We start from the raw sequence: 26,425 nt of genomic DNA, 5'->3' as shown, positions 1-26,425 counted from the left end.
GCTCAGCAGGATCGACAGATCCCTTCTCACACTGTTATGCTGAACTCCTGCCCGCAGAACGGAGCAGCCTCATCTCACGCCTATCTGTCCATAGCTGAGCACCAGCACTGCCCAGCTCCACTCCTGCAGCGTGCCCAGCATCACCAGCTCACAGGGCTATAGCCCAACAGCCATCAGAGCAGACACTGCAGGTACCAACTGTACCACCACTGAGCAGGAGGCAGCTTTATCAGCAACAGCTTAGCAGAAAGGGAGAACAGCTGTGGTGCTCCACATCCTCCTCGTTCTTTGCTATCAGGTATTTCACCTGTGAAGGTAACAAGCAAGGTGGGCAAGGAAACCACACGCAGAAAGGCCTCCACCAAGGCAACAAAGCACAGCTGCCCAGCTCTGCACAATGCTGCTCACCTGGGAAGCATGCAGAGTTACACTTCTGGGGTCTGGCAGCTCGTTCCAAGTCCTGGTCCCCAGCCTGGTGCCCACATATCTCCCACCTGGGAAGGCTGCCTGTGTGCCAGCCAGGAGCACACTGCTAGTCCTTGGGTCACACCTCAGCACCAGAGCAGCACTGCCACGCTCTCCATACTCCATCGGCAGCAACCCTTGCAAACACACTCGGGTGCCCATCACAGCAGACTGCTATCTCCAGACAGTTGCACAAAAGCACAACAGATAACCAGAACCAAAAGAAGCTGTTTTTAAAACCCGCTATTTTATCACTCACCTCATCTGCACCCTCAGACACAGCCAGCTGATTCTCACATTTATCAATCACAAACTGAACACCAGGATTCATTTTCTTCCTTCTTAAAGCAGATAACTCGACATGGGGCTCCCTGGGAAGACCTGGTCCAGTTGGAGACGAGCATCTACCAGCAGCAGGGACTGAACCTGAGCTGCCCCCCCCTGCAGCCTCCTCAGGTGAGGCCACACACCATCAGCTTTCCCCATCAGCTTCAAGCTCCCCAGCAAAGCAGCACAATGGGCTTTTGCAGCCCCAAACGCGATACGCCGAATGTCCTAGGGCACTCAGCCCCAGCTTGAGTGTATGGAAGGCCTAGCAGAGCAGAGCATGGGCTTACAAAACAAAGGCAACAAGGTCCTCACGAGGACAGTAGAAAAGAAGCAGGTTAGCAAATGCTGCAAGTGTCAGCTTCAGGCATACGTCCTGCATTTATTAAAACAAGAGGTGAAGCTACGCAAACCAATCTCAATGGGCAAAACCGTTACAGTTAAGAGTGGTCTCAGCTCTTCCCACTGCAGGCACCACCATATATTCACACATTCTGATGTTTCATTTTCCTCCAAAATTGCCCGTTCCCACACAGCTAACACTTGCATTTATTGATCAGTCTCCCTTCCTCCCAGCATCGATCCATAAGATGAACTTTCATGCTCAAACCTCGCCATCGTTACATTCACAAGCCAATTTGCACCACGTGCTTTTCTCCCTCTCCAGCTTTTTCTGCTGGCCACCTGTTGAGAAACTGCTCAGATTTCAACAGGTTTAGTCCTCTGCATTTGGTGTGACAGCAAAAGTGGCAAGCAAGAGGATAGAAGTCAGATATTAGTCACTACAGAGCAAACTCACTCATCAGAAATGAGCTGCTCAACTCAGAGGGAGATGTTTTCCCAAAGCAAAGTCTGATCCCAGCAATGGAAGTGGCACCATCACCATAGGAAGATCTGGACCACCTGGGGCAGAACCTAGATGAGACACTAATCTCAGTGGTTTCATCTCCACGGGTTCTCATGACATTTTTAAAAGAGCATGAAAATAAACCTTTATTTCAGTTAACACCCACCAATATTAAAGATATATGTTCACAGTTTTAGTTCTTGACACGAATGGACTGAAAGAGGCAAATTTACATCTATCAGAACAGCAGACAGACCAATGTTAAGTACAAGCTGTCTCAAGCACCGCACGTGACGTGCTGTTCCAGGAGCTGCTCTATTCTCTAAAGCAGAAGGGAAAGCTTCCGGCCAGCCTGGCCCCAAATGACCAACTGGACAGCCCAGAAGGCATCTGGAAAAAAGCAGAGTGACAACTGAAACAGCAGATACACAGTCTGGAGATGGGGAAGGCTTATGTTACAGAGAAAGCTTTTCTGTAAGCGTTTCTGCACGTCAAGGCAATTAGTTGTATTACTCAAGGCGTCCCAAAACTGAAACTGCAGCACATTCTACCAACTCACAGCGGGAGACAGAAGAGAAACAGTGCTGGAAGGATTGCAGCCCCTGCACCGAGCACCTGCCTGCCCGCTCAGTCGGGGGAAACGAACCAAGAGCCATCGCCATCCACCAGCTGAAAACTCGCCTCCTCCTCCCAGCCCGGTGCTTCCAAGTGGCAGGTGAGAACACTAGCAAGTCTGATCTGATGGTATTAACAGTGGTTCACAACAAACACATCTGTAGAAAATAGTTCAGGGAAATCAAGCCAGCCAACGCCACGGTTAAGGAGTTTGGGGTTACATAGTCAAAGGTCTCCCATTCTTTCTGCCTGTCCTGTACAGCTTTTAAAAAAATAGGGCATTACCATTTGTTTTCTATCTACCTAGTTAAGAAACTACAAATGTTTTAAGCTGTCCAAAGTGTAAAACATTAAATAAAATGAGAATCCTGCTTCTAGTCTCCTACTAAATGCTGCAGATAAAAACCCTACGAAACCCTCCTTATTCGTCATTCTCTGAACTGCTTTTGGGTACTGAAGTGGTGAGGTCCCCACTGGCAGGGGTTAAATTAAACCTACAAGTGACTACAGGGGTACGAAGGATTTCTTACAATCGCTCTCTGGAAAACATTCATTTGTCAACCAGCAGTCCAACCTCAAGCAGCACGCAGATGCAGAACAAGGTTTAGACTAAAGGTGAAGCGCTGCGGTTCTGCTCTGCACCTTTCTGCATCACACACAGACTGCAGTGCCCCGTTCCTCCTGCTGCCTCTTCAGCAGGGCTGTGGGTGCGTGCTGTGAGCACATGGGATCCCGCTGTCCTGGGGCACTGTGCCACAGCCCTGGAGGAGCACCAGAGCTGCAGCTGCCACCTCCCCCCCAGCTCTGCACAGGAGGAGAGGTGGCTCAGCTACAGGGCACCCTCCCATGGGAGAAACAGAGGTGATTTAAAAGCTTTTTTTTTGTTTTCTTTCTTCCTTTTTGCCAACAAAGCTTCTTGTTCTGTTGAAGGAGGGAAGAAAAAGGTAAGAAGGGTGAATGAAAAGTGTCACACTAATTTTAAAACCTGTTCAGACCAAAGATCCACGTATCGCTGCTGGATACACGGCTACGGAACCAGAACCCAATGTGCTTTGAGTATTTTTCAAGTATCTGGTAACAATTCTGCATAAAGCTTTTGTGTAAACGAACTACCAAGCAGATGAAAAATGACTGTTTTTCCAAGTTTGAAATTAAGCATTAAAACCAAAGTAACTCCAGGAGTTAGTATTTCAGACAGCGCTCAGTCTGCCAAATTAAAATGCCACATATCCCAGAAGAGCACGGGCCGATAAAAACCTGCTAAGCAGGAGCTAAGGGAACACAAGTAGTGTGCAAGGATTCAAATCCAGCTCGCAGTTGGGGGAAAATCTCTAAAATCCTGAATTAAAAAAAAAAAACCACAAATGAAGTGAAAGCTTTTAACTGGTACACACTGTTCACACCTATATTTCAAGTTTGGAAACGCATATTTTCAAGCAGCAATACAAAAAAGTATCCATGAAGAATGCATAATCTCTGAAAAAATTATGAAAACATCCCTGCTACCATTACATCTCTAAATACAAAACTGACTACCATATTGTTGCTTCTGTGTAGCGAGAGAAGTTCATTTTCGAAACAGATAAAATTCAGTCTTTAGGTGTGAATGGTATGAATGACAGTCTCCTCTTTTTTTTTTTTTTTTTTTTTTTTTTTTTTTTTAAATTTCTTAGTTGTTTAGGATCCTTAAGCATGCAAGCCTCGGAGAGGAAGGCCCGACGAGGGCAGGGTTGGCTTATGACATCCAGTTTAGGACAGAGCTGGGAAAGCCTCTGGGTCATCTACATCAGGAGCAGAAGCACTTGACTGAAAGAGAAACATCAGAAAGTTATCACCTCCAGCAGCACCCAGCCCCCCCGTTCCCATCCCTCCCATTCCCACCCCATCCATCATCAGGCACATGACACAACTGTGCCGTGGCACCACGGGTACAGGGCAAGGCCAAGCCCTGCACAGGGAACCTGGGTGCCACCCCAGCAGCAGGGCACAGTGGGACTCCCACCTTCTTTCTTTCTATAAGCTGTGCTGAACCCTACTTGGTACGTTCTACCCCACAGAGCTCTGAGTTTCAAAGAGGCAAGAAGCTCAGCAGTCTTCAGCAGTTCAGTACTGGAAGAATTATTACTACAAAAGCAACTGCTCATCTTCCCCCATGACGGGCAGTAAGTTTTGGTTGGGCCCCCTTGCCCTGGGGTCTAGGCAGCTTCCTCAATGACTTCTTACAGTAACACTACCTTTGGAGACACCAGAGGCATTAAGCACACCAGAGCTGCACACGCCTAGAGCAGTGGCTTACAGCTTCTTTCCATTCTTAATCAGAGTGCACTCCACGTGGCTGCTGCTGTTGCAGCAACACAGAGCCACCAGCTCTCCACAAGGGAATGACCGATGCACTACAGAATGCTGTTACTGGTTCAGAGCACAGCTCAACCTTCCTTTAACCTCCCCTGTTCACAAATTGTTTGTTAATAAAAAATAAAGACAAGACATCGTGCCAATCTATGCCTAAGTCAGACACATCAGCAAAAAGCCTCTTCAGCCCTCACAGAGTATTTTTTCCCCCAAAAGCTCTCCACTGTGCCTAAAAAAGCACTGCAATGAAATCCAAAAAGAAGGGACTTTGGAGTAGCCTTCACTTTCTGCATGAGAAACGTGGTGGGGGAAAAAGAGTAGAAAGCATCTCCAGACAGGAACTGTGGAAGTTCTTGCAAGCATCTACATGTATTAAGGAGGAAGTGAAACATAAACCATTCCAATAAGAGCTGCAGCAACATCTGCAGGTCAGACAGACACTGCAGAATTGCCCGTGCCACAAACTAGAGTTAAGAAATAATAACAGGGCCTTCTGCATTCAGCCAACACATCTGCAGGTACTGAAGCACAAAGCAGGAGGGCAGGCAGGACGGGAGGGGAGCTGCCCATTCTGGGGAAGGCAGAGGCTGCAAAGATCACCCACCTGGTTGGGCGTGTGGATCACATCAAACTCCTTAACCAACTGGAAGGAAACAGAAAGTCAGCATCAAACAAGCTGCAGATCTCAAAGTACTTCCCCACCTCTTGGCATCATTCTTCTAGACGTCCTATTACTGAAGCGACTCAGAGCAAAATCCACCATAATTTTTATATCAATTCCTTATCATTTTTCTTGCATTGCTGCCAGGAAAGAATTTTCCAACTAACAAACCTAAGCATTTAAAAAGATGCAGTGAAAAGAGAAAGTCGGCATCCCACAAAGGGAAGAACGAGCCAGACCAGTTTACACGACAAGAAGTCACACCACAGCCCAAACTCATCTGCTAGCAATCTGGGTACGTTTATGGCAAAAAAGTGACCTGTATTAAGTCAAACTTTGCTACGGCTACACAACTGTGTGTCAGCTTCACACCTCTGCCCCAGGCAGTGCTTTTGCCAATTATTTCCTTAGGGCTTCAGTGCTACCGGTGGAAAAATAATTCCTGCACACTAAGAAAAAATCATGTTTTATTTCCATATGAATCCCCCCAAATCCCCCAAACTGAAGAGGCACCAGGCAGCCACAAACTCGTTTTCATTCCCTCCCAGAGGTAACAGTGCAGATATTCTGTCCTTGGAGACTGACAGTACATTCAGATCTGTCCAAGGAGTCATTTTTCAGGCTTAGGTACAGTTGAAAAGAACTGTTTTTTGTTGTTTTGGTTTTTTGTTCCAATAGTAACCCACTCCTCACCTCTGGTTTAGTGCCTAGTTAGAACGCTGCTGAACACTCAATCCCTTTGTCCTAACAATACCCTAATTCTAAAGCACACCTTCAAGAACAGACCTTCCACTTGGCTTTAAATGAACAATTCCCCCCAGAACACGAGTGTACGGAAGGGAAAGTTGGAGCACCACAAGCCCAGCTGCCTCACAGCCGAGAGCTCCGGCTGCTCACCTTGTCAGACCCGCTCACCTTGTCAGTCCTGCCCCCACGGCTGGCCCTGCCTCCACGTCCTCGGCCACCCCGGCCCCCTCGACCACCGCGTCCGGGGCGGCCGAGGTCTCCAAAGTTGATCTCCAGCTGGGATGTGATGTCGTTGGCAGGCTTACGGAAGTGATGATCCATTACCGAGTCCTCAGCGTGGGCCTGAAACAAACCATTTTTTCCTGAGTAATCAGATGAGCACAGAAGCGTTCTCACCTGCAGTTGCACTCTTAGTAACACAGCTCCTGAGCTCACCTCCAAACGCACACCTGAGCGTGAGATACAGCAGGAACCGCAGTGAATCAACTGCACCACTTCTGCAGATACTACACAGAGAGCAAACACTGACTGCTGGCATCTTAACTTCGTTCAGGCGCTGGAACTTATTGTGTATCCCCCAGACAATTCTGAGAAGCTCTGGCATTCTGTCCCATGAACAAGTCTAAGCTTACCTGGGCCCCAACCATTCCAATACAGAACTTCGCTTTCCAGCGTTTCACTTCCTCTCGTTTCATACCTGAGGAACCTTAAAGTTCTATTCATTCATTCACTCAAGTCTTGTGCAAAATGCACTCAAGAAGTCATCTTTATTTTGCTCCATGAGTGCTTTGCATGTCCTCATTTGCTTCATTTCGTGTTAAGCACTTCAAGCACTGGAAACCAAAAGAATCCCACCTTGGTATTCAGCCATAGCAAACAGTGGAAGAGGCACAAGCACAGTTCAGTCAGAATGTAACTAAGGTAACTAACACAATTCAGGCTAAAAGAGAACCCACCTCACAAATTCCACTGAGGAACGACTCCTACCAGCACTGCCATGACAAAACAATCTCTCACAGCTTGCTGGTGCATTCAGTGAGAAATCTCAAGACTTAACGCCCTGCATCCTACTGTGCAGAACAGACCAAGTATTTCAAGTCATTATACACCAAACATAACAAGCAACAGGTGTTTTTGTTTCCCCTACTCAGCATAATTAATTTTCTACTTAAGCAACCCATTTTAGGCACCTACGATGATGTGCAGAATGTAGAATTGACCACAGTGGATCAGACCAGTGCTGTCTCTTAAAAAGCCCAACCATGGTACTTTGGAAACATGACCATCCACGACTCTCTAACACCCCAATTCTGGCTGAGCAACTGTTTGCTTTCTTCCCTACGTGTAGGTGCCACACGCAAGCTTAGGCATTCTGACCGTAAGTTACTTTTCTTGTGGTGTAGTTACACAATATACTGACTTTCTGACTTTCAAAGGCACCATACTGTGCAATTAAGTGCAACACCTCCTAATTATCTGTTGTGCATCCTTCACAGAGCAGCCAATGGATACACAGAGGGCTGAAGTCAAAGGGCAGAAAGTTGCTTCTGGGGATGCCTCGAGTCAATCACAAGCACCAGAATGCACAGAGCCACCAAGAGTGCTCCCCCCACCCTAATGACCCCTTCCAGGCCCAGCTGGACGTGTGGCCTCCACAGCACCCACAGCTTAATTAGGCACACTGAGAAGTATTGCCCCATGCTGGTTTACTCCAAACGTGTTTCACTGGGATGTGTTCTGTGCAGCAGCTGCTCCCTAAGAGACTGCTGGTTTACTGATCTGAACTGAAGCTCTCTCATCCCTCAGATCTCTTCTCTGTGCTCCTGAAGGTGGCTTCAGCAGATATTTTTGGACAAGAGTCATTCCAGGTCTCTACCTGACAGCACAAGCAGAACGACAATACTAAAGCAGAAGTACACCAGTGATTCCAATAGGAAGCAGCGCCTCCCATTACGGTTTAGATTCCTTTCCTACTGATGGTGTTTCACCTACTGTTTCAATCATTGCAGGGTATGGAGATGTTGTTTCCAACTTTCTGGCAGCCAAGAGACTCTCTTCCAAGAGGCAGAAGCAGTTCTGTGCATCTGCTTCCCTGTGCTGCTACTGCTTAAAAAAGAAACTCTACAGTCTACCAAAATACTGCATTTTTCCCAACTGAACCACTAAAGCCAGCAAGTAGCAAGTCCTGTGTATAACCTGAGGATTTCTTTACCCAAAATAACTAGCTAATTTAAAACACCAATAAAAGACTTGGCACATTCTCCTCCTGTGGTAGAAGACATACCACACAGATTGTCTGCTCCGAATCATCTTTGGAAGCACTTCATTTGTATGTACTGGCAACTCTTGAGAGCGCTCTGATCTAAGATAGCTGCTTGAAGGCACTGCTACACTTGTGGATCTTGGGAAAGGCTGTCCAAAGCTTTAGGAACAAGTCACTAACAGGAAGTGAGCCAAAGCAGACAGCAAGATGCAGAAAAACAGCAACAGAAAATAAGAGACTCATGATGGAAGTGTTTATGGGATGATCAAGAAGGAGAAAAGGCACTAATTATGGAGGGCCCTACACTGTGCAGTGAGACAACAGGCACAGACAGAAAAGCTCCGTATTCTCTGCGTTTGTTGTTCCTTTATGTCAAAGCCCTTCATTTCAGAAGGGGCTCAGGTCAAAAACATGTATCACCAGTTAGATAGAAAGGATCAGTACCTCATTTGACTCCAGCAGACTCCCCTGCATTTCTGTCATCGCCTTTGTCTGATGAAAGTTGCGTGTCCACACCAAAGTGACAAAGGGAACAAAGGGAGAAAACAAAAGGAAGAAATGAGACTCAACTACATATAGAAACAACACGTAATAAGGTCACATGAACTTGCTGGATACAGATGGCCACTGAGCACACAAAGCAGCAAAAGGATGGAGCAGAAGTTGTGCAAGCATCCAGAAGGAGCAGAGGATGGATTTATCCCAGGAGGCAAAGAGAAAGGATTGGAAGAAAGAAGTTGTTTAATATGAGCTGTTGGGAACTCCACATGCAGACTGATCTGCATCTCACTGTACTGAGCACACAGACCTGTACAGATAGATGGCACAGCTTGAGGGTGGTTTCAAGTAATTACTCTCAATGAAAAAAGAGTTTCTGCACAGTCTGGAATCGAGTGATTCCTACACACTTTGTAAAGATGACTGACTGTGTTCCAATACTTGCTTCTCAGTCTTCCATTGTGATCTCCTCTCTAAGAAAGTGATGAGAGTGCAAGAAAAGTTTAAAGGCACAAGGAAGAGGCACAGCACAATAGATATGATGAGCAGGAACTCATTCACTGGTGGATGAAACTCTCCCAGAGCTGCTCTGAACAACTGGAACAAGTCGTAAGATTTCTTCACAACTCAACTTCCCATTATGTGTTCAGCAGGACTTGAAGTACCCAATCACAAAGTCAGTTGCAGGGAAGGAAAAGGATCTCTTTTGGCATAACCCAGCCTTCTGGAAAGATTCCCATCAGATGAGGGCTGCCAATACATGTGGATTTCATATTAAACCAGCAAGAATCCAAGACAGTACGAAGAGTTCGTTGTACAGCACATGGGACAGATGGGAAAGACCTGAGATACAGCCAAGCACTTCAGTCTTCTGTGAAGAACACGAGGAGGAGGAGAGCCTTGTAAAGGAGATAGGGCAGATAAGCAGCACTGGGTCCTCACAATCCTCCTTTACCAAAGGTTCCTAGGACACCCCCAGGAGTTCTGAGAAGGTGGCCCTTGTGACACTTTAACTTCTCAGAAAAATCTGCACGTGCACATTGTCATTATTCAGCCCTAAGGGTTAGGAAGATGTGGGTCTGAAACCCAGAATTTACCTATAACCAAGTCACTTCCACACACCACCACTCTCATTACCCAGCACAGAAACCTTCCACCAGCCTCGTGACTCAGAAGAATGTCCAAGACAACAGAGAGCAAGAACAGCAGGCGGTGAGCAGCTCTGCTCACAACTCCTAGTTATTCTACCTTCTCTACCTGTTCACAAAGGAACTGCAGAGAAAGCTTGCCCAATACCTGTGTTTTAGGAACAGTTCTGCTGTAAAACTTAGGAGAAGAAAAACACTTTCTCAAGAGACCAGCGAACAATGAAAAAACAAACGAGACATTTGCTGGACAAGTTTAGAAGAGTCTGTTAACAGCAGTTTTGTTCATATCTCCCTTCTGTGCTCATACAGCAGGGAATGGTTACCTCAGAAGTATCTGATTTGTTTACTTCAAGAGCAATCAGCTAAACACAGCTCAGAAAGAGCAATCCGCTCACGTCAGCAGTTCCATGAGAGAATTCTGATGTAAGAAAGAAGTTTAGAAAGTAGAATAAACTACTGCTTCACTTTTCAGAAGGAAAATAAGAGCAAAGAGCTTTCCAGCTTCTTAATTACTCAGGAACACAACCATCTCATCACACTACCATACGTTCAGATATGTCTGAGGAAGAAATATTCCATCCACCACTGACATCCAGTCACGTATCTTTGCTCCATGGAGGTTGGAGTGGGGAGGAAGATGTCCAGACATGCTCAATGACTACAGGTGTGTTACATCTACGTATCTTGCTTGGTACATCTCTTCAACATTACTCCTCTAAGCAATTCTTAGTCTAACTTCAGTTCTGTTTCCTACGCAAGCTAGGGAAAGTAGCAGAGTAGGAAAATTTCAAACATTGAGCAGCTTAAGGAAAATAAAAAGCACAAATCTACTTCACACAGCAGAAAAAGAAACGGCATGATTGTGTCTTAAACTCATTCCAAGCTCAGTGGATTAGAAATGGAGTTCTCATGGTAAGGGATGAACAGTGTTCCCTAGCTGTACGGCACCTCCCATCTCACAAGAGATAAAAGGACAAGGTGTGAAAAGCAGGAACACACATCAGAGATCAAACAGCACATTGCACACTACCGCATCACTTCAAAAGGAGCCAGAACCATCTGCTGCACAGGGCTGAAGGCCTCTGATTAACAGTGTCAAAACCAAAGATTTAATGGTCCTGTCAGTTTCTGAAACTGAATCCAGCTGCTAGAGCCCAGCCTTAGGAAACAAAGCTCTCTGCACTGTTCTCCTCCCTAAAGTGGGACAATGTGTTTCTCTCTGCCTCACTCACCCCTTTAAAAGAAGTTGGTGTTATTACAAAGTATTTGAGAAATTACAATTTTCAAGTGATTCTAGGGAACTGTGTGGACACATGCAAGCTCAATTCATCTGGTTTCTGAAAAACATCAGAGGCATTGGCTGGGTAACTCTACAAAATTACACGTTACCAGGTTACAACTTCTGACCAGGTGCAGGCATAACCCACCTTTTTTCAGTTCTACACAGAATTTAGCAAGACGAGCACAGTGATACAATAACTCCTACTTTATAAAAATGGAAAAAACGTTCAGGTTCCCACCAAGAGACAATCCTTACAAAGCTCCCTGCCAGCTGCAGTATTCCAGTCTTCTCTCTCCATGGTCAGGTTACAACACAGCATATGTCAGCGTAAGAAAACTAACCGCAGCAAGAACAGCAACTGACACTACTGTACAGCTGCAGTTTTCTGTAAGAGAAGTTGTTCTGGCTTTATGAACTTGGACAGAAAGGTCAGCCTGCCAAAGAACACAGCTCACACTCCAAGAAGTGCATATCATTAGAAAAACCTATACAATCTGGACACTAGCAAATATCAAAAATCACTTTACCTCCTCGCTCTTTGACTTGTGAAGAACAAATCCTTTTTTCCATTGCCCATCAGCACCCTCATTTGGTTTACGGATGTTGAACTCAACCTTTGCACGATCCTTACTTTGAATAGCTTTCCATTCGTCCAGGGTCATTTCCTTAGGACCTTCCTCCTTAACTTCTTCAACCTCATTTTCCCTGTAGTAAATTCATGGATATTACTTACGATCATGGCTTAGAACCCGTTCCCTATACACAGTGAATTCAAAAACAGCTCTAATCAGCACCAGATTATAATAAACATTATATATATATACACACATACACACACTGCAATGCTATTATTTTCAGATTTATGTATTAAAAACTCAATTCCAACACTTAACAAGCACACACAAAACTTTATCTCCTTTAGCTAAATGAAAACTGCTAAAAATCACACAGCCAGACACCTTTTAAAACATAAATGGTGACCACAGCAACGTTTTAAAATTAACACTGATCCTTGCTGTCTGTCCTCACTAGTAATGGCAATTGTCCTTGCAAATATAAAAGCCTACTCTTCCATGAGACCTGTTTGGAGCTGTTCTCCCCTCCTCCAAGAGACCTGCCTCCCTGTGTGCCCAGCTGGGCAGTGAGATGGCACTCACCCTTACCGTAATCCTCAAGATTCTGTTGTTGATTTGCACAGCCTGCTTCTCTTACTTGATTAAAAGCAGCTATTAGCATACCAGGGAACCAAACAATTTCTACTTCTGGCCAACTTGAAAAAACAACTGCATAAAAACGTAGTTCCTTGGTAGATGCATCACCTATTGTAAAGTCCTGGCACCCCAGCTTCTGCCAGAGAGCTATTTTTAAGTAAAATGCACAACCACTATGTTCAGTAACAGATCATGTTCCAGCTACTCAGGCAGTCAATCCTCCAGCCATTCTTTGGTGTGTTTATGCAACTCTATTTGATTTATGAGCTACTCTGACATTATAAAAAAGCAGTGCCATGTATGTGCAGCAAAAACATCGTGAATGCATCAACTCAAAAGAAAAGGTCTTTCCTGCAGACACCAGTTGATGTAATAATGCAGAAGGTTTATGTTAAAATCAGTGTATTTCATTTTACTCAACGTAGGAGAAAATGACTTTGTGATACCTGCAGAGCCATGCTTACTGCTCACTGCAAAGCCACTGCCCCCTGGCATTCTCCTTAGTCTGTAAAGCATCCTACAGCTCCACTGAAACATTTGGAGATCCAGAACAGCCAACTTGGAAGCAAAGACATGTAAGGATGCTTCCTTGGAAAGATGACTGATGGACTGCAACAAGAGTTGTATATTCAAAGCAGAATACATCTTCTGAAGACTTCCAGAAGAAAACCACCCACACAGACAGCCTGCAGAATGCTGCAGATACTGACCACCCTTGTGCAGATCAGTGACCTGGTCAAGCAGCAGGCACCACTTCTAATGAAGAGCCAGGAAATACTGCACACCACAAAATCTCATAGTCATACAATGGCACGGGTTGAAACAGACTCTGAAGAAGACCCAGTTCCAACACCCCTGATGTGGGCACAGAGATCTGCACTACTCTTTTTTCCCTCCAACAGGAGCTATGTGCATTTTCTGACCACTGCTACAGCTCTAATTCCTTAAAACTGCTCTGGCTCTTTCTATTCACAAGGCAACTTTAACCACAGGCATCTACAACCTTGCAGGAGTGATGGCACTTAGCAAGCAGTTAAAGCACATCCCTGCCTTACTCTCCACTCAGTCACTGTTTCACCTGTAACCAAAGCTACTAGTGAGAAAAAGGAGCCACAGAGGATTCCACATTAGAAATCTTTGGCAAACGAGCATTTTAAAGAGCTGCTTTCTATTGTTTGCCATTTTCTTTTGAATCCATCAGAGAACATGCACTCATTAAGATACTGCATTTTCATAAAAACCTGCATCCCTCCAAATCAACTCCAAGTAACAGCTGTGGGAATTATTCCATTCACTGACTAGTTGCTTTACTTCCCCTTAACAGTGTCCCAGAGAAAACAGAAGCAATGGAGAAACAGAAGCAATGGAGCTAACTTCTTTGAGAACTGCACACATGCACAAAAGATGGAAAGAGTGAGAGACAACCTTTCTTCTGCAGGCCAGCCACACAGCCTCAGCCGTTCTGAGAAACTAAGTGCCTCCCATTGGCAGAACATTCCATCCCCTGGTTGTTCTGGGTAGTTATGAGCATGGTTGCTTTTGGATTTGGTACTTACAGCTGTAATCCTGAGATTACACACACTACACCAGGTTATTAATAAGTAAACGTGAAAGCGACCTAAGAGCTTGCAATACACTAACTAATAGCTTACAACTTGACATCTAGAAGTTATCTTTAAAGAGTTCTTCAGCAGCATCGTCACTGATTTGGTATCCACTGAAGGACATACAAAGTGAAGATGGCAAAACAGAAGTAGAAAAACTGTCAGGGAGTAAAAGCAAAGCAGTGATACCTTTGAGGCAACCAGAGAACTCGACAGAAGGGACACACTCACTTGTTTTCAGAATCAGCAGGCGGATGTTCCTCTCCCTCTGGCGTTTCCTCAGTTACAGCAGACTGATCCAATTCGCTGTAATTACAGTTGGGTTTTGTTTGTTTTGCTGTTTAAGTTCATGCCTATTTAAAACTATGCAAGATGAATGCCTAATTTCTATAGCACGTTTACACAGCTTACTGTTCTTTAAAAAGAACTACTTCACTAAGAATTGGTGCTCCCCCTGCCTTTTAAAACTGAGCTTTCCTTCTTCCCAACACTGAGTCATACCCATTCTGAATGTCTCCCAGCAAAGCTTGAGACAAAACACATCTGGGTGTTAAAAATGCTGCATTCAATGTGATATTTGGGAAAAAGCCTGCTTAGTTTGATCAATGTTAAACCTGCTTAATTTTTAGTAAAATAAGGCTTGTTCAAAAAACAGCAGAAAACAGTTCCCCGTTTTAAACTTCCCCACAATTCTAGTTTTAGAAATGGAAGCCATCTCATCTATCTGTAATTCACTACGTTCTGAAGTCACTGGCTTCTTCCACAGCATACCACAAGTCCCCAAAATCTACAGGAGAAAAGGCCACCAAATCTCTACTCTGTGAGAGCTAGGATTTCACATTCTGAGAGATCTGAGCAATCAGTGATTACTAACGTGAGTTCGTCTTTGACGGTTCCCCAGTTGTGCGATCCACTGCCACCTCGCTTGTCCTCGTGCTTCAGACCGCTGAAATGCGAATGTGAAACAGAACTAACAAAACTGAGTTAACATTATAGTGTCCAGATACAGAAATTCAAAGACATTTTGAGCCATATATTAATAGTAAAGAATAGCTGAGGAAGCTCTAGGAAAAGCTAAAGACTTACGATCTATCGCTGCCACTATGTCTGTCAAATTCACGTTTGCCACGAGAGTCAAACCCATCTCCTCTGCCCATCCCACGGCCACGGCCACGGCCTCTTCCAAGTCCACCACGTCCACGCATCGGTCGGTCCAGGATGGGTCTACAAGAAAAGGTCACACTTCAGTATTCAGGCCCCCAAGCTTTCAACACAGCTTTCAAGCTTTTCTTATCATGAGCGTGGCTCGCTTTTCCTTTCATTATCTTGACCACAAGGGAGGCCAAACACTGGCACAGGCTTCTGAGCAAGGTGCTTAGCACCCACTCCTCTCAGCACTCCACGAGCACCAGAACAACGCCCCAGTTAAAGTTCTGTTTTTGGCTAGCCCTGCAGCCACACACCTGGATTCCAGGATCTCTGCTGGTCTCTCCCTTCCAGCTGAACTAATTCTGACTATTCGCAGTCTAATTTCAATGCTGAACTATAGGACTGGAGAAAAACCATACGTAATGCTGCTCTCCACATTTCAGGAACTGAACAAATGCTTTGTTTGCATCTCCTGCCCACCATTCCCAAATTTAGCCTTTCTGCTGCATTATGTCACTTGCTGATGCTACAATCTCACATTCAGCTGCCTTACTTTTACAAGCATTTCAACACTGACCAATAAAACGCTAACATTTGAAGATTGTTTTCAAAACTCTTGAATTCTGGACCCAATGTGACACTTGGTTCCCTTTAGCCATGAGCTGGCTTCATTACTTCCACATCTGAAGCCACTGGAGCCAAGGAAGCACGAACACCTCCATGGACAAACCCACACTGGCTTGAGGTTAACTGTACAAGTGAAGCAACAGCTGTAACAGCAAACGGATCTCATCCTGCAGGCAAGAGCTACACTTCAGTTCCTCTTCTGACCTCTGTGTTGTGGATGTTCAGAAATACACCCAGGATCTTCCTGATTTACACCACACTTTTTGGTCAAACTAACGAACTGCTAACATTGTGTGATTCCTGGTAAAAACTTGAGCCACATTTGTAAACGAAATCACACAATGGGAAAGTACTCTATGCTGACACAGGTGAGTCTCTGCTTGGCTTTCAAGCTTAGGAGCAGAAGAAAGGACAGCTCCACTCCAGGGTGTCACCACGTTCCGCATCACGAAAGGCACATTCTTACTTATCAACAGAGAATTCTCCTCCTTCGCCCTTCTCATCGGCAGGTTTATCAAATCGGCGCTCACGAGGAGGTCGTCTCTCAGGTCTCCTGTCAATGGGTTTGCCTTCGCCCTGCTGCTGCTGCTGCTGATCAGGCCTCCTGCCAATGCGCCTTATCCCTGCAACAGGAGCAAAACACACCAACGGAATGCAGAGCTGCTCCGGGACAGATACTGCTGGCAGCACTGTCAAACAAAGATGAACGTGAGCTGGAATTCAGGCTTTTCTTCTAACCTTGTGACCACACAATCTTAGAAACAATATCTTTATAAGAAGGTCACTGCAGACCATTTGAATCTAATTGACGTTTTTACGCAGCCTTTCAATCAAGCTGCATTTTGTCCAAGCACGTGCTCTTACACTGCTGTGGGAAACAAGACCTGTCAGAGCGCACAAACACTGCAGATCCATGTTCAAACGATAGGCTTTCAAAGAAGGATCAAGATAAGCAAGTTCTGTGTTCTTTCTCCAAAGGGCATTTTTCAGGTAGAACATGTGCTTTCTGTTTGATGTGCACCGAAACAAGGCCAGCAGCTCCCCCAGAACCAAGCCCCCACGACAGCCACCCTGTTTCATCCTACCACGCTCTGCCTGGAAGCATTTAATCAGACTCAGCACCTGGGGTTGTGCTGTTCACAAAGCCCACCCCCAGTCCGATGGCACCCACACCCCACGAGCCAGGCAGCACAGCAGGCACAGCTCAGTGCCTCGGGATGACTCGACGTGCTGCTGCTCACAGCCCCGCGTGCTGGCGGACAAAGGCTCAGCCAGCAGTGAGCTGTGCACAGCCCGAGAGCTGCGCTGCTGCAACCGACGGTGATCCTGCCTCCATTTCTACACCTTCTGAAATCGCCCAGAATAAACCACTCCCCGTACTGTCTTCTCCACTGTGACATCTGAAGGGTCTTAAGTACTTTTTCCCATTCATCTTTACTACTTCTTAGGAAGACCCGTGCAAACTCCTTCACGTGCAGTGACGCCACCATCTTCCCAAAACACACAGGGAACAAAACCCTCAGCAAACCACCATCCCCAGGGCTGCCTCCAAAACGAAGCTGCTACTTGAAAAAGCCAGCTTTTAATATTCCCAAAGACAGCAGTTCCTGCCAAACAAGCAGTGCTGCACCTGGGTGGGGCCCAGAAGTTACAGCTGTAATGATATCCACGCCAACACGCCCAGACTAACAATGCCTCCTTACCTGACACACTGTGCTGAGCGCACACGCTCGCATGACAGACACTGCTTGCTCAGTAAGGCTCGCTCCCTGCAGAAACACAGCGGCCTCAACCCCTACTCGCCCCCAGGAGAGCCACTTGGTTGCAGCGGCACAGCAGACCCGGCCATGCCATGCTGAGGCACGCTGCAGGGCTGCAACACACGATCCAATGTCAAGTGTAGCAACTTGTGCTCAGCATGGGGCTCCCAGGAGCCAAACCGACAACGCACGGCATTATACTGCAGAACCCACAACCAGTAACACACCAAACAACTGCACCTTGCAGAGCACTGCTGCAACAGCAGGCCGGGGTGTCTGTTTCATTGCTATAATAAGCCACAAAAGACTCCTTGTCACAACAAAGCACTGCACGTTCTTGATAGTCAATGCGAGAACCGGGAGGGGACTGTTCCCAAGCTGTCCCCCACGGACCCAGGCCCTGTGTGCTGGCCAAGCACGCTGCCACATCTCATTGCATGGGCTCCCACTGCCAGCCCACAGCTGACCCACACCCATGGGGGATATGAGCTCCAGGAACCACCACTCAGGACAAGGTACCACACTCCGCCTCAGGAAAATAATCCCTGGCATCACACTGGGAAACACAAAACATCCACAGGCAAAAAGCACTGCAATAGCTCCCAGGTGCTGCCCAGTGTTTTCTCGCTATTCGGCAGGAGCACCTTCTAGTATCATATATTAACTTCTTTCTTAAAGCCCAGTGTAACCCAAACCCCCACACGGGGTGCTGCACGGCCACCTGCATGCACAAAGCTGCTGCTTGTCACACGGCTCTCTGTCACACCGACCCCTCTGTCACAGCTTATTTGTTCAGCCTGTGTGCACTTTCAACAGTCAGAACGCCCTGGTGAGTTGGCTCCGGGGTCGCACAGACATGACGGAAGATACAAGTTATTAACCAAGCATGCGTTGTTCCTACCGACTCAGTTATCACTGCTGCACAAAAATGAGTGACTTCTGCTGAGAGCGTGACACACACCTGCACCCACTGACCGTCCGGAGCTCACGTGGAAGTTTTCCTAATTCCTGCTGCTTCCATCACAGAACCCCAGGATCCCAGCATGGCGGGGCTGGAAGGGCCCTCACCCCAGGGCTGAGTGCCCCCACCAGCTCCGGCTGTCCAGGACCCATCGGTGGCTTCAGGCACCTCCAGGGTTGGGACAGCAGCTCTGGTCAGCGGTGCCAGGGCCTCACTGACTTCAGAGAACGAACTTCCCCCTTACGTCTAGAACTAAATCTCCCCTCTTTTAGCTGAAAGCCATTCCCCCCCGTCCCATCGCCACCTGCCCGTGCAGAAGTCGCTCACGAGTTTACCAGCTCCCTGCAGTACCAAAGGACCCCCGACCCCTTCCCTCGCCTACGCCAAACCCACCCACGGGGACACCCGGGACACCCCACGCGCTCCTCCATTTTGGGGCCGCGGCCACGTGCGGTTCCGCGGGACTCTCCGTGGCCGCCCCCCCGCGCCACGCGGCCCCGCTCCCGCCACGTGCGCGACGCGGGCCGGGGGCCGCTCCCTCCTTCCCTCCCTTCCTCCCTCCCTTCTTCGCCGCCCGCTTCCCTCCCTCCCTCCCTCCCGGCCGGGCCCGTCGCTTCCCGCCGCCGCCTTTGTGCGTTCCCGCGGAACCCGCCGGCGCTCACCCTCCTTCCGCAGCGGCGCTCCGGGCTGCCCGCCGCCCTCCTCCCGGCGCTCTCCCCCGGCGGAGGCGGCAAAGGGCGGCAGCGGGTTCTTGCGCTCCTTCTGGGACTCCCTGCGCAGCTGCTTGGCCGCGCTGCCCGCTCCGCCGCCTGATCCCGCCTGGCCCGGCCCTCCGCCGCCGGCACCGCCCGAGGAGTTGCTCTGCGCCCCCGCCGGGCCTCCTCGGGCCCCGCCGCCCCCCTGGGCCCCGCCGCCGCCGCCGCTCTCTTTCCGCCGACTCTCGGCCGCCCGCAGCACCTCGAAGGGGTCGGACTCGTCATCAAAGAGCTGGTCGAAGCGGTTGGTGACGACGCAGCCGAAGCCCTCCTGCAGGTGTCCGGGCATGATGGGCCCCCGTCGGCGGGATCCTGCTCCGATGCTGCCGGGCCCCCCCGCGCCCTGCTCGCTGCCGCACAAGATGGCCGGCCGCAAAGAGACCCGCTTCTCTTCCGGCGCCGGGCACATCCGGGCACCTCACCCCGCGCGAGGCGCGCCGGGACTTGGAGGCGGCCCGTGCCCAACGCCGCGCGCTCGGGCGGCGACCTACAACTCCCGGCATGCTCCGCACCGCCATTGTGTGGGGCCGCGGGCGGGCGGGTGCCGCCATGGCTGCGGCGTGGGCGGGCGGCGCGGCTCCGGGCTGGGCGGGAGCGCAGCGAGCAGTGCGCGCGAAAACAAACCCACCTCCACACGAGTAAACGCACAGGCGCTCTGAAACACTGTGCCCATAAAATGCCCCAAGCCACAAACCCGAGTTAAGGAATCAATCGAGCTGGCTGCGACAGCTTGTGTTCGGCTACACGGCGCTTCAGAGCAGCGCGCCCAAGTGGAGCCGTGATCCCGCCGCGATCCCCTCAGCGCTGCCGTGCGGGGCTGAGATGTGCCGTGGAAGTCACCGTTACCTCGAGCTCTAAGGCGGAATACTTCCTAGCTGGAATACTTCCATTACGGCTCGTACTCAAATAATTACCACATACACACCCTTAGAAGACAATATCGAGTGGGCCACAAATATTTGCAGTACTCATTAGCCCTGCTGATAGCCAGTGGAAATGATAAATGTGCTGAGAATTAAAACGTACTTCACTGGAGCGTATTTGACATTTCTTCCTGTAATATCACTAAATACGCGTCAGACCCTCCTGGCACATGCTGCTGTAATTACAGCAGTAATTGTGAGGATATTTCTGATGTTCGCCCTAAGCCTGAGCGCTTAGACCACGATTCAACAATTGCTTCAGAAAATCATTTTAAGTCATTTATTTCCAGTTCCTGAGCATGTACGGCTCGTGGAACCCACACAGCACCGGGCTGCGTGCAGTGCTCCACAGCAGCAGTGCTTTGCAGAGACCTCTGGGAAGCCTCCCTCGAAGCGATGGATCTCCCACATAGGAGCACACGTGTGCAGGGCGGCTCTGCTCTGCAGCCCTTCCTCAGCTGTGCATCACCCCCAGCAGCTGGGAGCTTTTTGCTGTTGCTCCATGGGGCTGAAATGGCTGCTCTCTGCATGCCTGCAACACACAGCTCTGCGATTTCTGAGCGCTGCCAGCAGCTGTCAGCTTACTAAGCAAGAAGAGGAAACATAGCAGGCTTGAGGTGTTGGTTTAGGTCCTCACTCTGCTCCTCAGGTGTATTTTTCCTAATTTCTAACTAAAGAAGCACACGGTGCTGGTTCTCTCCCGATGTGTGTGCCACCTCGCTGCCAGAGCATGCAGCAGACCCACCGGGAGGCAGCTGCTCAGGTGCTCTTTGAGAGCACACTGACTTCTTGCACATGGAACGCGACATTTGCTTCTGAATCAAGTACAGCCATGGCTTTGGAGCAGCGAGAGAAGCTCCACCTTGTCATGGCACACTGCAAAGCAGCTTCAGCAACTTTCTGCTCAGCTTTCTGGCAGCTGTTCTCAGTGGATTCCCAATGTGCTGCCTGGAGATAGCACTCAGAGCATGGTGCTCAGGGCTGCAATTAGATGCAGGGAATGCAGCAGCAGCAGCAGCCAGAACACAGCGTGCTTTGTGCTGAGCTCTTTGCACTGAGCATTCCTGGTGTGTGGGCTCCTGAGGGGAAGCAGTTCTGGAGCTGAGCAGTGCTGGCAGTGGGGCAGCAGCAGTGGGCAGACGTCCTGCAGGACTCCTGCTTACCCTGCTTATTTCAGCGTGGGTTTTCCAGAGCGGGAAACCCTGCAGTGCCGTTAACAGGAGGGCTGTAAACACGTGAGCAACAGCACTGCTTCCTCAGAAGGTACATGCATTGGAAAGCAAAAAAGCACAGCACTGCTCTGCACAAGGAGATGTGCAACAGAAAAGTGAAGCAAAGCGTGCAGCCACAGAACTTGAGTTAACTCAGGCTAATTGAGCCCTGCCTGTTTCTTCTTCCCCTGAATCCCAAGCAACTTGCAAGGTGAGTGCTGCTCCTTCCCAGCAGTGGGACAGCAGGTATTTCCAGCTGACAGAGGCAGCGCCAGAGCCTCGGGAAGCAGACGGTTGGTCCTGAGCTCTGCCCTTACCAAACCCCTCTGCAGCATCCATCTGCTCTCAGTGGGCTCTGCTGGAAAGAGGAAAAGAGAAGAAATAAAGCATTTTCCCCCCAGAAGGACTGGGGGAGCGGGCACAACAGCAGCACTGCAAAGGCTGGGATGAGTGAAGTGCATGCAGTGCTGCCAGCAGTGCTGCTCTGTGCCACCACACCCTGTGGAGATGTATCTGTGGCCCAGCTGGCTGCAAAAGAGCAAACACATCTCGTTTTAATTAATTCATTCATTTTTGTGGCCCATGCCATGGCTTTTCAGCTGGATCAGCTCTCTGGCTTGGTGTTGCTCCCTGAGACTTTTGGGGTGCTTTGCACATTTTCCCCACTGTCAGACCCACGTTCCAAGGCCGACCCTGCAGCCAGGGATGGAGCAGCATGGTGGTGCTGTGTCCCTGGATGATGCTGGGGCTACAGAAGACCTCGGCGTGCTGAACGTGCTGGCAGCAGGCGTGCTCAGACCACGTGTGCTGGGGTGCGCAGGCAGCAGCAGCCGGCAGGGGAACGCGGGCAGGCGAGATCAAACGGCCTGAAAGCAGGTCACGGCATCACTCTGCTGCAGACAGCATGGCAACTGCTCATTAGGGTGATTACAGGCAGAGGAGCTGCCCCGGCTCTCTGCTAATGAGCAGCATGGGCTGCCTGACCGGTGCGGCACAAGCAAAGCCTGCGGCTCTTGGTGCACGTTCAGCTCCCGCGGTTTTCTTGTGCTGCTGTTCTCCCCTGTCCATGTTCCTGTCTCATCCCCTGCTCCTGTTCTCCCCAGCCCTGTCCCGAGCAGTGCAGCACAGCCCTGGCCCATTGCTGCAATCTGACATGACTGTGCACAGCATCCCATGCCTTCCTCTGGCTGCTCTGAGAATCAGAAATAATGCATAGAATGAGAAGCTGGATTTGGTATGATCGATGTATTTACATTCTTTTGTATTCCCTCTTCTTCACAACATAATGTTATACACCGTATATAATTACTGGCAGTTGAAACTGGATTATCTTTAAGGTCCACTCCAACCCAAGCCATGCTATAATTCTATGACTGTGTAAATATTCGATGTATATATAATTTATGTTATATATGTATAAAGGTATCTCTCTAAACATCTCCACACGGGCAGCAGCTCCCAGGTGTACCGCTGTCCCATCACCCAGCTGGGACAGACCCAATGTGCAACTGGCACATTGAAAATCAGAGCCCACGGCCTGACCCGGGTGCTTCCTGGGCAAAGCATGACAGCCTGAAAAGAAAGGAAAGGAGGTGACAAGGGATTGAAAAGAAAGGAAAGAAGGTGACAAGGGATTCAGAGTGCCAGGATTCAGCCTGCGCAGCTCTGTGGATGCTCACACCCCCAGGACTCTCCGGGGGCCCCCCAGGACATTTTTGCCGGCTGAGGCAGGCAGGACGCAGCTCGCACTGCTGCATTCTTCTGCTTGTTCTGTTCCCTCTCATTTCCCTTAGGACCGGGGCTGAGCCTGGGGCCATGCTGCCAGCACCGGGTGGGGGCGAGGGATGCTGGGAGCTGCGTGCTCATCTTGGAGCAGGGGAGGCATAGGGGAATCCTTCTCATACTTGCTGATCCCTGCAGGGAGCTGCAGCAGGAAAATGAAGGGGCTGCCTGCAGTGTGTGAGTTGCTGTTTGCTTCGCAGGGAGCAACCACTGCCTCTGCAGCCGGGCGGATGAGGAGGGCAGCGAGGCTCGCTGGGGACAGGGCTGCAGGGGGCACATGGGGTGTGGGACCCGGGCAGGAGGAGGCTGGAACTGGAATGTGAATGTGGGGGTGAGCAATGAGGAACTGGCAGCAAACGAGCCTGATTTCCTCACCCTGGTATTTGGCATCATTGGGGCATCAGCCCCACAAACGTTGGCAGCAAGGACGTTAACAATGCATTCAAAAATAATTCAGCAATTAATATTTTCTGATTGAAAATGGCTTCGTCCCAACAGCCCCAGTGGGGCCAACATGGGCACATCTTGCACGTCCCACGCAGGAGCTCCCAGCTGCACCGTGTCCCAGCACAGCAGCCAGTGCGGCTCTGCACGCAGACAGCACTCCGTCCTGCAGCTCTGCACAGCGCTGCACGCCCTCGGCAGGCACTGCTGCTCTGTGTGAGGGCAAACTGCTCCTGGGTGGGAAATGGGGAAAGAGCCCCGAAGCCCCAACAAATAAAGCCCTAAAGCTGCCAGCGAGGAGCGAGAGGGGCTGCTACCAGGGCGCAGTCAGTAAGGCAGCCCTGCTGCTCGCAGGCACGCCCAGATGATTGGAGCTCAGAGCGGCCCCGGCTCCAACTGTAATCCCATCCCTACACTGGGGCTGCGATTCCGGCTGCTAATGAGGCGAAGTTAATTGGGACCCGCGCACAATGCGCCCACCTGTTGTGCCGGGCCGCACCATCTGCCGCCCACCTGAGGCCTCGCCGATGCCCGGGGCTGGGCCGCGTCCCCTGGCCGGGGCGCCGGGAGCCGCCCACGAAGCGGCGCGCCCTTCGGCCGCCGTCCCCGCAATTCAGCCCCACGGAGCGCACCAGGACCCGTCCCCGAGGAAGCCCCCCGCTCGTGGCTTACCGCGAAGGAGCGCGTGGCCCCCACGCACGTGGCCGCGAGCATTGCCCGGGGCCGCTCCCTCCCACCCGGGAGCGAAGTTCTCCCGTCCCCGCGCCGTGACTCAGCGCCCGCATCAATCATTGACCCCGCGCACGCTGCGCGGCCACGCGGGGCAGCACCGCGCGGGGAAAGGAGAGGCGGCCGGCCACGCCCCTTTCCGTCAGGCCACGCCCCCAAGACGCAGACCACACCCCCTTCCTCGAGCCACGCCCTCTCGTTTCCCCCCGCAGCCAATCAGCGGCCGCCGCCCCGCCGGTTCCCGTGGCAGCGCTGCCCGGTGGCGGAGTTCGGCGCCGGGCGGCGAGAAGCCGAGAGCTCATTTGCATGAACCAATAGAACGCGCGTATGCAAATGTAGGCAGTGCGGGTTGGCTGGGAGCGGGCCGGATAACGACGGTGGGGGCGCCTTTGTCCCGCAGAGGCGGCGGCGAGAAGGGAGCGGAGCGGCGGCGGCCGGGAGCGCGGAGCGGGGCCGGGCCGTGCGGTGGCAGCGCTCCTCTTCCGCGCGGCCGCACTATGACTTTGGAGGAGCTGCCTGGCGACCAGCGCACCGCCGGCAGGTAGGGAGCGGGGGGGTTGCGAGCAACTTGGGTGGCGAGGGAGGGGACGGCCGAACGCCCGGGTGCTGATGAGCTGCGTGCGTGTGCAGGATGGAGCAGGCGGGGGACGCGCTGGAGGAGGTGCTGAGCAAGGCGCTGAGCCAGCGGAGCCTCACCCTGGGTGTCTACGAGGCGGCCAAGCTGCTCAACGTGTGAGTGAACCGCTCTCGGTGTCCCCTACCCAGTGCCCGGTCCCCCTCCGATCCCCCCCAGTGCTGACTCCGCTGCCTCCTCCCCCCCCAGTGACCCCGACAACGTGGTTTTGTGCCTCTTGGCCGCCGACGAGGAAGAAGAAGGAGACGCAGCGCTGCAAATCCACTTCACCTTAATCCAAGCTTTCTGCTGCGAGAACGACATCAACATCCTGCGGGTCAGCAACCCGGCTCGCTTGGCCCAGTTGTTGCTTCCCGACGGCGGTCCTGAACCACCCACTGATCTCCATTGCGTCTTGGTCACGGTGAGTCCATCGGTGATGACTCAATGCCAACGTCCCGGGGAGGTTCCTGAGGCCGAGCCGTCGGCAAAAGCCTCGGCAATCTCCCCGGGACCAAATGTGCTGTTATTTAAGTGGATTTCTTGCTCAACCAGCATTTTTCCCACCTTTTATCCAGAATCCCCACGCCTCCCAATGGAAGGATCCAGCGCTGAGTCAGCTGATGTGCTTCTGCCGGGAGAGTCGCTACATGGATCAGTGGGTGCCGGTGATCAACCTCCCCGAGCGGTGACCGCGTCCCAAACATCACCAAATCATTTTTTCAACCCGTTGCTCAGGAATTGATCGACCTCCACCCCGATAAAAGGAAGAACAGGAGGGAGGGGAGGGAAACAAAACAAACAAAAAAAAACAACAAAAAAACAAAACAAACAAAAAAATTTGGGAAGAAAAACAAACAACCAAACAAAGGATTTAATAATAATTAAGCTGTTATCACGTTGACCGCCGAGGTGTTGGAGAGGAGCACGGAAGCGGAGCTGGAAGAGCCAACCCCCATCCCCGGAGTGGGGACACCGCGATGCCGACCGGCCCTTGGGCTGGTTTTTCTTTGTCAAGTGCAACTTCACAGTTTCTGGTTGAAATCTCTTTAAAAGGAGCTCCAAAAAGGTTGAATCGGAACGCTTCGCAAACGATTTTATTGTATTTTTTGGGATGTTGATTCTCAAGTTTTTAATGCTAAGATATATAATAAGTTATTTTATGATATTGATGGAAAAAAAATTATTTATACTCTTGAGGTTTGAGAACCGGACTACCCTCGAGCAGTTGGTCCACAGCCGCACGTCTTTTAGCTGCTGCTGCAAGCAGCCACGGTGATGTAATTGTTGGAAATGGGACGGCGCTTTGTTTTTTTGGGGTTTGTTTTTTGAAATAAAGTTTTGACTCTGCTCCTCGCTGCTGGGTTTTGCTTTGCCGCGCGCAGTCCCCGGGCTCAGCTCCTGTTGCGCTGCTCCTGTAATGGCACCTGGGCTCCCTCCCAGCCCCTCCC

At 50.2% G+C, this 26,425-nt stretch overlaps 2 protein-coding genes across 5 annotated transcripts; one reads left to right on the top strand and one right to left on the bottom strand.

Annotated features, from left to right (window-relative positions):
• Nucleotides 1–1,147: 1,147 nt before the first annotated feature.
• Nucleotides 1,148–19,680, bottom strand: SERBP1 (SERPINE1 mRNA binding protein 1). Of its 4 annotated transcripts, none has more exons than XM_048944305.1 (10): nucleotides 19,180–19,680; nucleotides 16,263–16,419; nucleotides 15,107–15,244; nucleotides 14,895–14,990; nucleotides 14,252–14,326; nucleotides 11,733–11,910; nucleotides 8,722–8,769; nucleotides 6,183–6,356; nucleotides 5,211–5,249; nucleotides 1,148–4,060 (listed from the first exon to the last, which is right to left on the bottom strand). In XM_048944305.1, exons 1-10 carry the CDS (start codon nucleotides 19,559–19,561, stop codon nucleotides 4,004–4,006), a joined length of 1,344 nt encoding a protein of 447 aa, XP_048800262.1. In that variant the 5' UTR covers nucleotides 19,562–19,680; the 3' UTR covers nucleotides 1,148–4,003. The 4 variants fall into 4 exon arrangements, with proteins under 4 accessions (XP_048800262.1, XP_048800263.1, XP_048800264.1 ...); XM_048944306.1 differs by having other exon boundaries at nucleotides 14,895–14,966; nucleotides 19,180–19,679; XM_048944307.1 differs by lacking the exon at nucleotides 8,722–8,769 and having other exon boundaries at nucleotides 19,180–19,677.
• A 5,128-nt stretch (nucleotides 19,681–24,808) lies between these two features.
• GADD45A (growth arrest and DNA damage inducible alpha) lies at nucleotides 24,809–26,324 on the top strand. Its single transcript, XM_048945926.1, has 4 exons — nucleotides 24,809–24,902; nucleotides 24,992–25,093; nucleotides 25,185–25,398; nucleotides 25,553–26,324. Exons 1-4 carry the CDS (start codon nucleotides 24,859–24,861, stop codon nucleotides 25,664–25,666), a joined length of 474 nt encoding a protein of 157 aa, XP_048801883.1. The 5' UTR covers nucleotides 24,809–24,858; the 3' UTR covers nucleotides 25,667–26,324.
• Nucleotides 26,325–26,425: the final 101 nt, after the last annotated feature.

This window comes from Lagopus muta, chromosome 5 (genome assembly GCF_023343835.1).
Source record: "Lagopus muta isolate bLagMut1 chromosome 5, bLagMut1 primary, whole genome shotgun sequence".
NCBI classification, from domain to species: domain Eukaryota; kingdom Metazoa; phylum Chordata; class Aves; order Galliformes; family Phasianidae; genus Lagopus; species Lagopus muta.
This window is presented reverse-complemented; position numbering and strand designations above follow the sequence as displayed.